Source organism: Lactuca virosa, chromosome 7, assembly GCF_052849685.1.
Source record: "Lactuca virosa cultivar CGN04683 chromosome 7, Lactuca_virosa_CGN04683_v6, whole genome shotgun sequence".
In the NCBI taxonomy this organism is placed as follows: Eukaryota; Viridiplantae; Streptophyta; class Magnoliopsida; order Asterales; family Asteraceae; genus Lactuca; species Lactuca virosa.
The window spans coordinates 150,981,874-150,998,059 of record NC_136432.1 but is presented as its reverse complement, the minus strand read 5'-3'; the positions used below and the strand labels follow the sequence as shown (position 1 = coordinate 150,998,059).

At 38.6% G+C, this 16,186-nt stretch overlaps 1 protein-coding gene and 1 long non-coding RNA gene across 4 annotated transcripts; both read left to right on the top strand.

Annotated features, from left to right (window-relative positions):
* The first annotated feature begins 1,241 nt into the window (after positions 1-1,241).
* LOC145125255 (uncharacterized) lies at positions 1,242-2,343 on the top strand. Of its 3 annotated transcripts, none has more exons than XR_013715897.1 (4): positions 1,242-1,670; positions 1,774-1,838; positions 1,937-2,005; positions 2,083-2,343. It is a non-coding gene; the product is annotated as an uncharacterized LOC145125255 (long non-coding RNA). The 3 variants fall into 3 exon arrangements; XR_013715898.1 differs by having other exon boundaries at positions 1,243-1,584; XR_013715896.1 differs by having other exon boundaries at positions 1,245-1,652.
* Positions 2,344-6,967: 4,624 nt separating this feature from the next.
* LOC145127225 (uncharacterized) lies at positions 6,968-7,360 on the top strand. The gene has a single exon (XM_079062452.1). The coding sequence runs from the start codon at positions 6,968-6,970 to the stop codon at positions 7,358-7,360; it is 393 nt and encodes a 130-aa protein (XP_078918578.1).
* The last annotated feature ends 8,826 nt before the right edge of the window (positions 7,361-16,186 follow it).

Sequence of the window (16,186 nt, the reverse complement as noted above, 5' to 3'; positions counted from 1 at the left end):
GAATCCGCTCTCCAATCCCTTAGATCTTCGCTCCTGTCAGCTTAACGACCTTCCGTCCGCCTTCTAGACTCTCAAAACGGCAGAATATAAGTTACTTGTCGACTAAGGATCAATGTTAATCGAGTTCTCCCTTCTGGTTGGCCTAAAATCACTTTTTATAATAGTTGAAACCGACTTACGTACGTTGGGCGTATTAAGAAACCTATCGCGATCAGGATTCGGACACCAAGCCCAGTATGTTGGGCGTACCAGTATCTACGTGGGCGTAGTCCACGGATCCACATTACGTTGAGCGTAAGTCCCACTACGCTGAGCGTAAGTCCCACTACGCTGGGCGTAGTGGGCTGCCTTCAGCCAACTTCTTTCTTTTTGCTTCTAAGCCCAACTTCCGTCTCTTTTTGCTTCTTTTCCGCTCTAGCAACAATATACCTATAAAATATAAATTTAAACACTATAAGTACATTTTAGTTCTAAATAACAATAATTAAGGCTAAAGTATTAAGATATGATATATAAATATATATATAAATATATATATATATATATATATATATATACACACACACACACATATCACCTCACATGATTCAAATTTGGCCAATCATCTTCAAACTTCAAATGTGGATAGTCCAAGCCCAAAATAAGAATACAAGACCCATCTTCATAATCCCACTTCATCCAAGTCTTCAACATTTTAAGGCCTAATCTGATAATCTCTTTTGATGGATCCGTAAAGCCCAATGACACCTCTAAAGCCCACAAAGCCCGTCTCCAAGATAATCCACAACCGTAACGAGCTCCAAAACCTAAAAAATACCTCATGCAAAATAGAAAGTGCCCAACACGATCCATGATAAATAAAATAAAGAATATACAATGCAATACTAATAAAAAGGGCTAAAAATTCCAAAATAAACTATAAAAAAGAAGGAAATAAAATAAACTATCAAATCTTATGCTAAACAACATACATAATATGCTACAAAAATTCCTAGACTCTCTTAGGGTTCCTCCTCTCACTTGTTCCCGCATTGCTAGGAATTTCTAACAACACCGCTAGTTGTTTGTGCATGCAAATTATACACAATATATGATCAAATAGACTGTCGAATAAATGATTCTACCCTAAGCCCACAACCAAACAAGAAACAGGAAATAAGATTAAATCAATAGGGTATATAATATTAATCATATACAACTATAAAATATACACTTAGCCATTATTAGTATTACTGACAGCGAGTCGTGAAAAAACGCTCTTTAGATTTCAGCCGTTCGATCTTTCTTCGGATGCCTATCTAACCGTATAAACTCGGTATTTACCGTTTTCCATGGCAGTTCGTCGTCCAACCCACATTCTCCACGATCGGAGGTTGTCTCCTCAACCCCCGCTTCTCCATAATTCTGAAACATTAACCGGATTTAGGTAATTGTCATGCCTATATAACAACATTTACTGATTCATTCTCACTTGAAGTCGGCCTTTGGTGCCTTCATCATCGCCGACTCCGAAAATCAAACTAAATCGGTGCTCGGATTATAGACACTCACATTGTTGTGCAACTTCTCAATCAAAGATTCAAGGTTACGATCATCGACAATCTTGATGATTACGTCAAAGAAGCAGTTCATCAAATCTCAATTTACTCGAAGTTTGCTCTTTTTTTTGTGTGAATTTACTTTTGTAGTTCATATACTTCCAATTGATTTCTCACTTCACATATTTGAATATCAACATTCCCCCTATATTGATTTAATTTTCATAATTTATAGGTAATTTCTAATGTTAATTTGGAAGATGAAAGGAAGGACGAATAGCCTAGAGGCATTCACAAAGAGTGAGTTATTTGGTTCTTTTTGTTTCATTTTTATTTGATCGTTGTTAATTTGTTTTAGTGATTCGTGTATGTGTAAAGTCATTGATTTCTAATTCCAGGTTCCGTCTCCCTCCCTCTCAGATTGATCTTCGTCATATATATCTTCTTAGAATCAGATTCATAAAATGGTTTGTATTCTTTCTTTACCCTTCTTCGTGTTTTCTTCATAATTTTTTCCTAAAATGGTGTGTTTGGATGGAATTAGAGAGCTTGTTAAGGAAGGAATTCATGAGAATGCCAGGAATTGACGGAAATGGTGTTGAATATTGGGTTTTAGAAGTTATTTAGATGCTGATGAAAATTGCACATAAAGTGTTTGTAAAAATGCCTAAGAGAGAAGCCGAGAGGTTCTTTCACCATTCACCTCCAAAATGAGGTACTCCATGAAATTTGTATCAATCCAGTTTTATGTGTTTTGTTGCACTTGGTTCTATGTCATAAAATATATTATTTTTGATAGTTGGAAGAGGAATATCTTAGATATAGTTATGTTGTGGTAAGAAAAAAACCATTTTCTATGGTAATTGATTAAATGTTACTTAATCTATTACACAGATAACTTCATTTGGATCTCTAGTTGAAAGGTGTGAATAAAATTGCTTAAGCACAAGTATAGTTTTTTCGTTAATACTTTCCATGCTTATAACTATAATTACTTGTTATTATTTTTTTATCCTATATCTCATTGCTATACACATTGACAAGTCTGGGGGGATATGATAAGAAGGTAGCATCAACTTAATTTACCCTTCCATTTTCAGACTTAAAAGGTTCACAAATTAGTATTTCGAAAAATCTGTCAATTATAGTAATGTCATCCAAATTACTTTATATTTTCATGACAATTATATAATTAGATAAAGTGTTTAAGATATAGTTTTTTTACAGCAAAAACATGAAAGGGGGTTGTTATAATACACAAATAAGTGAAAGTACGTTTCTATTTAATGCAATTACGTTTTTTTGTCACCATTCCTACTGGTGTATTCTTGAAGACATTAACATCGAGATGTATATTATGTAATTACCTTAAGGTATCGTTATAACCCTTGATCATGATATTAAGGTGATTAAGGCCTAGAGGTAATGGGTGATCACAAATAATATGCAATCGTTGATGTTTCTTTGGAGACTTGGACTTTTTTCTTAATTGTACCATTTTCCTCTTCCGCCTTTTTAAAAATCCTAAATCGTGGGATCTTTGAGAAAATTACTTCACTGGAACTAGCTAGCATAAATGACTCAGTAGACAACTCAAAAGGCTCTAAGAGTTGTATCTGCTTATGTAATCATCTGTTAGTGTTTTTACTATAATTTTGTTTCATAGAGATAGTTTCAATTTGTATTTTGTAGTAAAAAGGGACTTCTTTGTTTACTGTGAAAGCTTGAAGAGTATCTTTTTTTCATAGTGAAAGTGTGAAAATGGAACAAAGATTAGTAACACTTTATGTATTCATGTTTCAATTTCATACATGAATATAAACTTATGTACGAACCATATATTTTACTAATCAATAATCACATAATTTGGTAAATAATATTTGGAAAATTAAATGTTGATTAAATAGTTGATAACAATCCAGTTTATATTATCTTTTAAACTTAAAAACACTTAAATTTTACATAATACAAGCTATTTAATCAAAGTTTAATTTTAAGTCCATCATTCAAGTACGTCATGTCTATCATTTCATACCATTCACAATGGCTATCCATTCATACCATTGACATTAAAACCATAAATGTTGGTCTTGAAGTTGACCAAACCATCTATATGATCTGGATCCCATTAAAAAAACGTCGGAAATATCCCCCCTCCCCCAAATTTCGAGTCTGAAGATCCTCTGATGGCTACCCAAGTAATTAATTTAAACAAATCCCCTTCAAATCCAGTTTCTAATAACGCTCATTTTGACCCGGCAATAATTTCTACCCCTGAGATTGTGCGCACAGCAAGGATTGGGCGTTCGATTGGGTTTGATATCGATGGGGATAATGAGATCCTCATTGAAGCTATGGGTGAGACAGGTGCATGCAATCATACTCGATGAATATAGTTTCTTTAAATATCAGTGGTCTTGGTGAAACTCGCAAGAGAGATTGGGTGCAATCGCTTCGTCGTCTACATAAAGCCTCTTTTTTTGGTTTACAGGAAACCCATCTAGACGGGTCTCTTAATCGTGAGATGATTAGAGAATGTTGGGGTGATTACAATTTTGAATTTGTGTATGAAAATGCACCCGGTAGATCAGGTGGGCTGGTATCTATTTGGGACAAGAATTACTTCACTTCTTCTGAGGTCATTAAATCTCGTTCCTTTTTTTTATTGTTATTGGTATCTGTTCATCCTACTCCTGCCCGGTGGCGTTTGTGAATGTCTATGGACCCCAATCCCCTTCTGAGAAGCGCAAGTTATGGGAGGAGTTGCTTCTCATTAAAAATTCTCGCTCAACATGCTGGATTGTCTTTGGTGATTTTAATGTGGTGAGGAGACAGAAGGAACGTATTAATTCCATGTTTTGTCAATCTAGTGCTAATTATTTCAACAACTTCATCGAATTAGCGGGATTTCATGAACCAAAAATGGGGGGTTTTCGATTTACTTATTTTCAACAGTCTGGAGCGAAACTTAGCAAACTAGATCGTTTTCTTGTTTGTTCGGAGTTCTCCAAGTTGTTCCCTCATGTATCAGTCACGGCTCTACCAAGAGATAAATCAGATCATTGTCCCATTCTACTTTCTCAATCCAGAGCATACTTTGATCCCCTTCCATTCAAGCTATTCAATTCCTGGCTGACCAGTCAAGGGTTCGATGAAGTGGTTAGCAAGGCCTGTCGTGAATTCATCGGTTTTGGTCCCCCCGACTCGAGGCTATTGAATAAGTTGAAAGCAATCAAAAAGGCGATTCGTGAATGGCGATCTTTGGAGTTTTCTAAGGAATCGGCAGAACTTATAAAACTCAAGGAGGCCCGTACCGATATTGATAAAAGGCTTGACTGTGGCTGTTTTAATGATGTCGATTTGGTTGAAAGAACCAGAATTTCAGGAAGAATAGAGGAGCGTGAAAGGCTTGCAATCACTGATTTGAAGCAAAAAGCCCGGATTAAATGCACGATAGACGGGGATGAAAATTCTCGCTTTTTCCATGGCTATGTATCCAACCGAACGAGGAGGAATCACATACATGGCATTCTAATTAATGGTGAATGGGCGAGTGATCCGGTGGCCATGAAAGCAGAGTCGGTACAATTTTTTGCTGACAAATTCAGCGAAAGATGGGCAGATAGACCAAAATTTCACAGCAGTAAATTCAAAATGATTTCTGATGCTAGCCGAGGATTTTTGGAGGAGACTTTTTCTTGTGAAGAGATTAAAAATGTTATTTGGAGTTGTGGTAGCGAGAAAGCCCCGGGGCCTGATGGCTTCACATTTAAATTCTTCAAATGCTTTTGGTCGAAACTAAAGGATGATATTGTTGGTTGTGTTAGATATTTTGAGGCATTCGGTTCTTTATCAACGGGCTGCAATTCCTCTTTCATCACACTAGTTGCAAAAACAAAGGACCCTCTTGTTCTTAATGATTATAGACCCATTAGCCTCATTGAGTCTATTTATAAGATCATTTCCAAGTTACTTGCCTCCAGATTAAAATCAGTGATCAGTGAATGCATTGATGAGGTCCAAACGGCGTTTGTGGCTAATAAATACATCCTGGAGGGTCTACTCATAGTCAATGAAGTTTGCTCTTGGGGGAAGGCGAAAAAGAAAAAAAATACTTATCTTCAAAGCAGACTTTAATAAGGCCTTTGACTCATTAAATTGGGGTTACTTGGATTCTATGATGTCGCAAATGAATTTTGGAGGTAAATGGAGAATGTGGATAAGAGGGTGTTTGGCATCAACAAAGGCGTCGGTGATTGTAAATGGTAGTCCGACATGTGAATTCCCACTTCAAAAAGGTGTTCGTCAAGGAGACCCGCTCTCGCCATTTCTCTTCATCATTGCAATGGAGGGTTTAAATATTGCTATGAAAGAAGCTGTGGAAAAGGGCGTTTTCAAGGGTATTTCTATTCCAAACGTCGGGCCTCCGTTGTCGCATCTATTCTATGCGGATGATGCGATTTTCTTGGGTGAATGGTCAAAGCATAATATCGATAACCTTGGCCGTATTCTTAGATGTTTTTATGGTTCATCAGGGCTTCAAGTGAATTTTAACAAATCAAAAGTTGTTGGCATTGGTGTGATCGATCGAGAAGTTGAGAGAGGGGATGCCCCGCTGGGGTGTGAGCCGGCCTCCCTCCCCTTTACGTATCTTAGGGTTCCGGTTGGGGCTAATATGAACTTAATTAAAAATTGGAAGCCAATTGTGGATAAGTTCAAATCAAAATTATCGTTATGGAAAGAAAAAAATTTAAGCTTTGGTGGTAGAATAACGCTTGCTAAAGCCGTCTTGGGTAATCTTCCCAACTATTATTTATCGATCTTCGCTGCCCCAACAGGTATACTTGAAATCTTGGAAAGGATTCGGAGGAACTTTATTTGGGGGGGGGGGGGGAGGGAGAAGGTGAGTCCTAAAAGATCAATTGGGTGGCATGGGAGAGATTAATAGCACCACTTGAAGTTGGCGGTCTCGGTATTGGATCCATAAAAGCTCTTAACATTTCTTTATTATCTAAATGGTGGTGGAAGCTCAAAACTTCTCCTAATTCATTATGGTCTTGCGTTATAAATGGTATTCACTACAGGGGGAGTCCGAATGATAATATTGCTGCTTCAAAAAATATCCCTGGAGTTTGGAATAATATTGTTAGATGCAAAAATGAACTTAGAAAAGTAAACATTCTAGTTCATGATGTTATTAGAAGATCACCAACCGACGATACTTGGGAATCGGATTTTTGCAAGGAGAATTACTGTGTAGCTATGATGAGAACGAGAATAGATAGATCCCCCCACCTAATCTGTGACGATGAATTTCCATGGTTTAAGTGGGTGCCAATGAAAGTTCTATGTTTCGCTTGGCGAGCTAGATTGGGTCGAATCCCAACTTTGTTGGCTCTTAGCCGCAGGAATGTTAAGGTAGACTCCCAATGGTGCAGTGCATGTATCTCGAGGTTAGAAACTTCCGACCATCTCCTAGTGGACTGGACTGCCCGTTTGCGGATCATGTGTGGAGGAGTCTGGCGATGTGGTGCGGCATTGGGAAGATAATCGCCAACTCGGTTAGAGGAATTATTGATGAGGCTGTCAGATTGAAGATGGGTTCCAATCGCAAGAAGAAGGCTCTGTTCTCGATCCTCTATGGTGCTTTGTGGGCGATTTGGCATGCCAGGAATGATAGAATTTTCAATGGAGTTATTGCTGATCCGGTTAAGGTTATCGATTCGATTAAGTCTATGACATTTCTGTGGGTTAAACATAGATATGGCAGGTGTTGTTTTAATTGGGGTGATTGGATTAGCTCCCCGTTAAACTGTTTGTAATGTGAACTTTGTCTTTTGTTTTTTTTTTCTCCTTCCTCTAGCGCCTTGCTAGGGTTGGTGTTTTTTATAATATATTTGCCGGTTCCAAACGAGTGGAAGTTCGTTCAATATACAATATGTCATAAGGAAGCTACCTTGCATGATAATCACTACTTTTGTGTCACTTGTCAGAATAATATAACTAATCCACGTCAAGCGTACGTTTTTATTTTATTGTGTGTTAATCAATTGCTATTCTTTATATTCCATTGTCTTTTAACGTTTTTTCATTCACATGTTGTTTAATTGGGTAGATTTATCATTGTACAATGCTAATATGGAAAAAAAATATAGAATGATGATATAGAAGAAAGTAAAAATCAATATTTTTTATTACCCCGGTTAACCGTCCACCGGACGGGTGTAACACTAGTTAACGTTATCATCCTAGAATTCTAGTAGCACATAATAAACAATTTCTTAAGCTACAAGGCATCATAATGTTAGGCAGTTCTATCATGTAATTCCTGAAGGGATCCTTAGTCTATCCACTAACATACATGTAACTCCAATAATGACATACTAAAGCATAACATTCATGTATGAGTATTTTGAGAATCACTTACTTGAGCTCCGTTGATTGCATTCATCACACCCTCTTTTATTATATAAAACCTTTTTGAAAAGTGTAACATACACGTTTAGTTATCGTATTATGTAAATTTAAAAGTGAATAATATAAAGAAATATTATGTAATTTGAGCGTTGAGTTCTAACAGATAGTTTTTACTAGAAATGAAGTAAGACTATGTTTAGAATCGCTCGGAAATATTGGAAGTCTTATGAGATTCCAATCAAAAGTCAGATATTGAAATTTAACGAAAATATAAAATTTGAAATAAGTGAAATTTTATTATTGAAAGTTGTAGATAATTTCGTTAGAAACATTTAGGCGAAAACCTCATCGAAATCCGAGTTATAACGAAGAAGTTATGACCAATCAAAGATCCGCGACAAAACCGGCACGACGCCGAATGACGTAAAAAGTGAACTTTTGATAAACTACTTTTTAGCCTTGGTGATCTAAACAAAAGTCGTAGTATTCGTTAAACCGAGAATTTCCATAAAAAGAACTTCCAAATCTGACTTCGTATGAGGAAGTTATGATTTTTCTAAAGTTTCGGAATAGCAGTAGACAGCTAAAAACTCGAAATAAAGATCAAGTGATTTTTAGCCGACGCAATCTAAACGAGAATCGAAGGTCTCGCCAATAGTAGTACAACGGTAGAAAGACTGACGAAAATGGACGTCGGATGAAGAAGTTATGAATTTTTAACGGATTTTCCTGTCCCGGTCTGTTAAAAATAATAATATTAAAAATAAACTCAAAATTAGCCGACAGAGTCTAAACGAAAGTTGTAGAGCATAATTTTACCTACGCGTGCATATAAAGAACGTCAAAAACGGAGCCCGTATGTAAAAGTTATGGATTTTAGAAGTTTGGGACACAAAATTCGAGAAAATCCCGAAAACCGAGAAAAATCGCATGGACCTTATCCGACCACGTCACCTCGCACGCGAAGATGCTCGATGTCCGACGCACGTCACCCTCTCCTCGCATCCGAGACGCGGTACTCTCCTGATTCGACGCGTGGCTTTGCGCTGGCGTCTTCCGAGACCGCCTCGTGTCCCCCTCGCATGCGAGCCACGTGCTTGCTTCTCCTCCCCCTCGGTCCGAAGCCTCCCTTATATAAAGGGAGGTGCGAGATCTCCCGGTTTTGGTTAGAAATTCTTATACTTTTCACCTCTAAACCCGATTTCAAGCAACTTTTAATCCCTGAAGCCCCGGGATCATACCAAACACCTAAAATACGTTCCGAAGTGCCCGGAGAGCCCGAGAAATTTATCTTTTCGGTTTGAAGCTCAACCCTCGCAGGGCCCGGTTTTCAAGAAAGCTAATTATAGTAACGAAGTGCTGCACAAATTACTATTTTAACCCCCGATTAATTCACGATGAGTTCAATATATAGGAACAATTGTATGTTATGTGTTATATGTACTATATGCTTTCCTGAGTTATTTTTGTTTTATATGGTTGATCATGTAGAGCATGTCTCGTATCACTTATGGTATTGGCTTTGAGCCTCTGGCCATGTAGACCATGTCTCGTATTATTCTGGTATCGGATTTATGCCTTTGGCCATGTAGAGCATGTCTCGTATCACTTCTGGTATTGGCTTTGTGCCTTTGGCCATGTAGAGCATGACTCGTATAAATTCTGGTATTGATATAGGGCTGAAAGCCTGTATATTCTAGCAAAATGATAATCAGAAATTGTATATTTTCTGTGCCATTTAGGCTGAAGTGTTATTGATGTATATCAAGTATTGAAATTGTTATGTCTCGTTGATTGTATATCTTTGAATCAATTCATCGATTGATATGGAAAGTTTGTCGCATGATTCACATATGCCTTTGTTGTTCCTTGTTCCCTTTGCTTCTGCCATATTGAAGTATATATATGGCATAACGTTATATTGTATCTATTATTGAATTCACTAAGCGTCACCGCTTACCCCTCTCAGTGTTTAACAATTGCAGGTAATGAGAATCCAGTATAGTCTTATACTGTTGGAAGATTTAGAATAGTTTATACTATTACTTTTGTGCTTGGGTTTACGTTTGTATAAAACTTTAATATCATGGGTAGTTATGTAATATACTAAAACTTAGTTGGTTTGTATCCAGTCTTCTGTAATCACACTATCAATGTAAGATATTATTTATGAATATGCATGTAACATGTTTTGGAGTAATAATGTTTTTAGTATGAAAGTTTGGGGTCTTTCAATCATGGTATCAGAGTGGTGGTTTAAGTGAACTAAATTCCACGGATTGGTATTTAGACTTAAACCGTTGAAAGTTCAATATATGAACGGATTCATTAGGAGTATATGGATACAAACCATAGGAAAGATTTAAGTAAATTATTAGGTAATAATAAATCCTAATATTCTAAATACTATGTTGCTCCAAATTTTCAGAGGAATGGCTGAACAGGAAGGTAGCCATACACCAGAAGTGGGTGGAGATCCTAAACCTGGTGAAGTAAATACTCCAGAATCCCCTCGAGAGGAAAGAGAAAGCCGTTGGGTAAACTTACTGGTATTATTCGGCAGACTCTCGAAGAACACAAGAAGGATAATGATAAAGGCAAAGAGAAAGCCGTTGGAGAATCTTCAAAAGGGGAGGTGAAGCGTCCCTCGTTCAAAGATTTCAAGAGTAGTGGTGCTACAGAGTTTTCTGGTGTCCTTAATCCCATAGTTGTTCTAACTTGGATTCAGAACACAGAGAAATTATTTCGTATCTCTCATGTGAATAATGAAGACAAGGCTAATTATGCTTCTGCTATGCTCGTCGGAGAAGCCTTGGTCTGGTGGGAAGCAACATATGAAGCTCTCAATGAGTATGACCAAGAGAATATATCTTGGGAAATGTTCAAAACTCGTTTGCTAGGGAAGTATTGTCCTCTAGACATGAGGAGGAGATTGGAGAAAGAATTTATTGAGCTTAAACAAGAAGGAATGACCGTGAATGAGTATGAAACTCAATTCAATCAAAAAGCACGGTTTGCTACAAAGTATATTCCAACTGAAGACGAGAAAATTCAGTTATTCATGTAGGGACTACGACATGAAATCCACGATTTCGTAGCCAATCGAGATGTTCTGTCCTTTGACAAAGCTGTTGAGTATGCTCGGAAACGTGAGCATGACTTAGAAATACGTGGTGCCACTCTTTCTGTTCCAAAGCACCCACGTACCGATCGAACTGTTCCTGTTTCCTCTATTCCACCAACTCAATCCGTTCAATCTGAACCTAGCCAACAATTGCATTCTCAAAGTGCTTTTCGTGGTCGCGGTAGATCACAATTTTTTTTCTCTTCAGTCGCCATCGTGTATAAAATATGGAAAGAATCACCAAGGCCAATGCAGAACAGAAAAAGCGGTGACATGTTATAGATGTGGAGAAATGGGTTACCTAAAGCCCGTTTGTCCAATGAAGAGTGTTACATGCTTTGCTTGTGGTGTTACCGACCACAGGAAGTGTTTCTGTCCTACTCTTACTAGTCAAATGACGGGAAGTCAAGCTTCCGTTCAACAACCAAGGAATACTCCAAAGGAGGAGGTGCCAATAGCTAAAGGCCGTGCATTCCAGATTACCGCAGAAGAGGCACGCGAGGACCCGAATGTTGTGACGGGTACATTTCTTGTCAAATGTTAGACCTGCCCACATCTTATTTGATTCTGATGCCTCAAATTCTTTTGTGTCTCATGAATTTGCGCATTCTTTTCAAATTGCTTGCTATGCACTCGTGCAACCATTTCACGTAGATACCATAGGAAGTGTATCATTACTTGCTGGTAAAGTCCATAGAGATTTTGTCATGGAAACTGAAGGTTATAGTTTTCTTGCTAACCTGATTCCCATCTTCTTGACCAACTCTGATATTATTCTTGGCATTGATTGGTTGTTTAAGAACCACATAGAATTCTGGTATTACAAAAAGATGGTTTGCATCCCTATCGAAGGGAAGGATCGTATTTATGTCTATAGTAAACGAAAACTTAAAATATTAAAAATAATCTATTTCTTAAAAACTCGTAAAATTATATCGAAGGGTGTTCTATCTATCTGACCTATACAATTGATATCTCAAAAGAGGAGAAGAAAACTGTAAATGATGTGTACCACTGAAGATTATTTCCGATCGTGATACTCGCTTCACTCCTCATTTTTGGGCGAGTATGCAACATGAATTAGAATCTCGTGTTGCTCGTAGCACAGCTTATCCTCCCCAGACAGATGGTCAGACGGAGAGAACAATCCGAACAGTAGAAGATATGCTTTGTGCATATGTATTGGAGTCGGTACACGTCAAGTGGAAACACCATCGAGGCCTAAATTATAATTGGGAAAATAAGAATGAGATAAGAACGAAATATCCCCAATTGTTTAAATCGTTGTGATTTCAGGGACAAAATCCTCAAAGGAGGAGGTATTTGTAACATACACGTTCAGTTATTGTGTTATGTAATTTTAAAAATGAATAATATAAAGAAATATTATGTAATTTGAGCGTTGAGTTCTAACAGATAGTTTTTACTAGAAATGAAGTAAAACTATGTTTAGAATCGCTCGGAAATATTGGAAGTCTTATGAGATTCCAATCAAAAGTCAGATATTGAAATTTAACGAAAATATAAAATTTGATATAAGTGAAATTTTATTATTGAAAGTTGTAGATAATTTCGTTAGAAACATTTAGGCTAAAACCTCATCGAAATCCGAGTTATAACGAAGAAGTTATGACCAATCGAAGATCCGTGACAAAATCGGCACGTCGCCGAATGACGTAAAAAGTGAGTTTTTGATAAACTATTTTTTAGCCATGGTGATCTAAACGAAAGTCGTAGTATTCGTTAAACCGAGAATTTCCATAAAAAGAACTTCCAAATCTGACTTCGTATGAGGAAGTTATGATTTTTCTAAAGTTTCGGAATAGCAGTAGACAGCTAAAAACTCGAAATAAAGATCGAGTGATTTTTAGCCGACACAACCTAAACGAGAATCGAATGTCTCGTCAATAGTAGTACAACGGTAAAAAGGCTGACGAAAATGGACGTCAGATGAAGAAGTTATGAATTTTTAACGGATTTTCCTGTCCCGGTCTGTTAAAAATAATAGTATTAAAAATAAACTCAAAATTAGCCAACGGAGTCTAAACGAAAGTTGTAGAGCATAATTTTACCTATGCGTGCATATAAAGAACGTCAAAAAACGGAGTCCGTATGTGAAAGTTATGGATTTTAGAAGTTTAGGACACAAAATTCGAGAAAATCTCGAAAACCGAGAAAAATCGCATGGACCTTATCCGACCACGTCACCTCACACGCGAGATGCCCGGTGTCTAACGCGCGTCACCCTCTCCTCGCATCCGAGACGCGGTCCTCTCCTGATGCGACGCGTGGCTTTGCGCTGGCGCCTTCCGAACCCGCCTCGTGTCCCCCTCGCATGCGAGCCACGTGCTCGCTTCTCCTCCCCCTCGGTCTGAAGCCTCCCCTATATAAAGGGAGGTGCGAGATCTCCCGGTTTTGGTTAGAAATTCTTATACTTTTCACCTCTAAACCCGATTTCAAGCAACTTTTAATCCCCCGAAGCCCCGGGATCATACCAAACACTTAAAATACGTTCCGAAGTGCCCGAAGAGCCCGATAAATTTATCTTTTCGGTTTGAAGCTCAACCCTCGCAGGGCCCGGTTTTCAAGAAAGCTCCTGGTTTTCATCGAAGAAAGCTAATTATAGTAACGAAGTGCTGCACAAATTACTATTTTAACCCCCAATTAATTCACGGCGAGTTTAATATATAGGAACAATTGTATGTTATGTGTTATATGTGCTATATGCTTTCCTGAGTTATTTTGGTTTTATACGGTTGATCATGTAGAGCATGTCTCGTATCACTTCTGGTATTGGCTTTGAGCCTCTGGCCATGTAGAGCATGTCTCGTATTATTCTGGTATCGGATTTATGCCTTTTGCCATGTAGAGCATGTCTCGTATCACTTCTGGTATTGGCTTTGTGCCTTTGGCCATGTAGAGCATGACTCGTATAACTTCTGGTATTGACATAGGGCTATGTAGGGCTGAAAGCCTGTATATTCTAGCAAAATGATAATCAGAAATTGTATATTTTCTGTGTCATTTAGGCTGAAGTTGTAACGCTCCATTTCTGGTATGTAAATTTAATTAAAGTATCTCCATTTCTTAAGGGGTACTCGACGAGTCTGTAGCCCGACTCGTCGAGTAGAAGCGGGATGAGCTCGCGATTTAAGTTGGCTACTCGGCGAGTCCATATGTTGGGACTCGGCGAGTCTGCTTGTCTGAATGAAGCCCTAATTTCTAGGGTTTGTACCCTATTTAAACGTCATTATAGCCTCCCACCCCAGCCTCCGGAACCTTTAGAGCATTTCCCCTGTAAACCCTAGCCCCCATTGTTGAGTTTGAGTGTGTTTGTGCTAGTTTGGAAGCTTTGGAATAGAAGGAAGGAAAGAAGGTCCATAGAAGAGAAAGGAGATCCAAGAGTTAGCTTCCATCTGTTTCTCATTCAGGTAATGAAGTTATTACCTTGTGTATTCCTCCATTAAACCCTCTTTTATGCTTGTTATGTCTTCTTTGGAGCCTTTTATGATTTAAAACTTGAGATATGGACTTTCCTTTGGATGGAAACCTTAGATCTGGACGTTATTGAACTCCAGGAGCTCATTATAGCCACCTTTATGCAATCTTGGCCTTGTTCCAAACCCTAAGTGCTTAGTATTTGTTGATTTTGGGCATTTTAGCCTCATACTCGTGTGCATGCACGTAAAGTTGGAAACTTTACGTGTAAAACCAGTCCTAGAAGCTCAGGTCTATGATCTGGAAGCACTGAAGTCGATTAGAGTCGACTGTATAGTAATAGCATGCTTGGGACTCGACGAGTTGTTCTTCAACTCGGCGAGTTGTTTTTCAGACTCGACGAGTTGTTCATACGACTCGGCGAGTCGCAGACTGGACGTGTTCATATGTTGAAGGAGAACTCGACGAGTTGTTCATACAACTCGGCGAGTCGGATGAAGTTAGACTCGATGATAGCATCGAAGAAGAACTCGTCGAGTCTTTTCCAAACTCGACGAGTAGAAGCGGGTAGAGGACTAGAATGGATGATAGGGACTCGGCGAGTTGATGGCCCAACTCGGCGAGTCCGGTCAACTGGAAGTTGACTTTGACCAGGAAGTTGACTTGACCAGGGGTAAATAGTCATTTTACCCTGAGATTAGTTATCAGTATTTGATTTAGTGTTTATGGGATTTGTAGTCGGGGAGTTCCGAAGCAGCAGTCAGGCAGTTTCAGATTTAGCATCTCGGCAGACAGCGTTATGAGGTGAGTTTCCTTCTAGTAGGAACGGGTCTACGGCCATAATGCCGACCCGTCTAGTTAGCAGTAGTTCCGGACTTCGGTCCGAGGCAGTAGTTCAGTATGCTTGATGTCTTTGTGATTGAAGTCTGTCTTTGTGTTATGTGTTCTGGGCTTGGGACTGATGCAGTATGCAGTATATGTGTTTATGCTAGTAGTTATGATTATGCTATGCTATGTTCAGTCAGACTCCGGACTTCGGTCTGATGCAGAGGGCAAGGCCCTGGTTAGTTCCGGACTTCGGTCCGATGCAGTTTCCGGACTTCGGTCCAATGCAGAGGGCAAGGCCCTAGTTAGTTCCGGACTACGGTTCGATGCAGTTTCCGGACTTCGGTCCGATGCAGAGGGCAAGGCCCTAGTTAGTTTCGGACTCCGGTCCGATGCAGTTTCCGGACTTCGGTCCGATGCAGTGGGCAAGGCCCAATATGTGTTTATATGATGTTGTGTGGTATGTGGTAGTTTGGGGAGCTCACTAAGCTTCGTGCTTACAGTTTCAGTTTTGGTTTTCAGGTACTTCCGCTAGCAAAGGGAAGAGCTCGGGTTGATGGCATCGCACCCACCACAGCTTCAGTTTTATCTTGGGGGTTTTATTCAGATATCTTGTTATGATTGATACAATTTTGTTTTGACACAGTTACTATGACTTTTGAGTACTCATTCCATGGTTCTTATTATATATGACATTGGATGATGTGATTTTTAGTAATATTAAAACAAAAATTTTTGGTTCGTATTTTTGGGTTGTTACAAGATGGTATCAGAGCCTTGGTTTGAGGGATTCAGGCATACTTTCGAGTGTGTCTGAACTCAAACTAAGGAAATGGTGAAAGAT

Excerpts from the sequence above, each read along its gene's own strand:
- LOC145127225 (XM_079062452.1), top strand. The coding sequence starts at position 6,968 with ATGGTGCAGTGCATGTATCTCGAGGTTAGAAACTTCCGACCATCTCCT.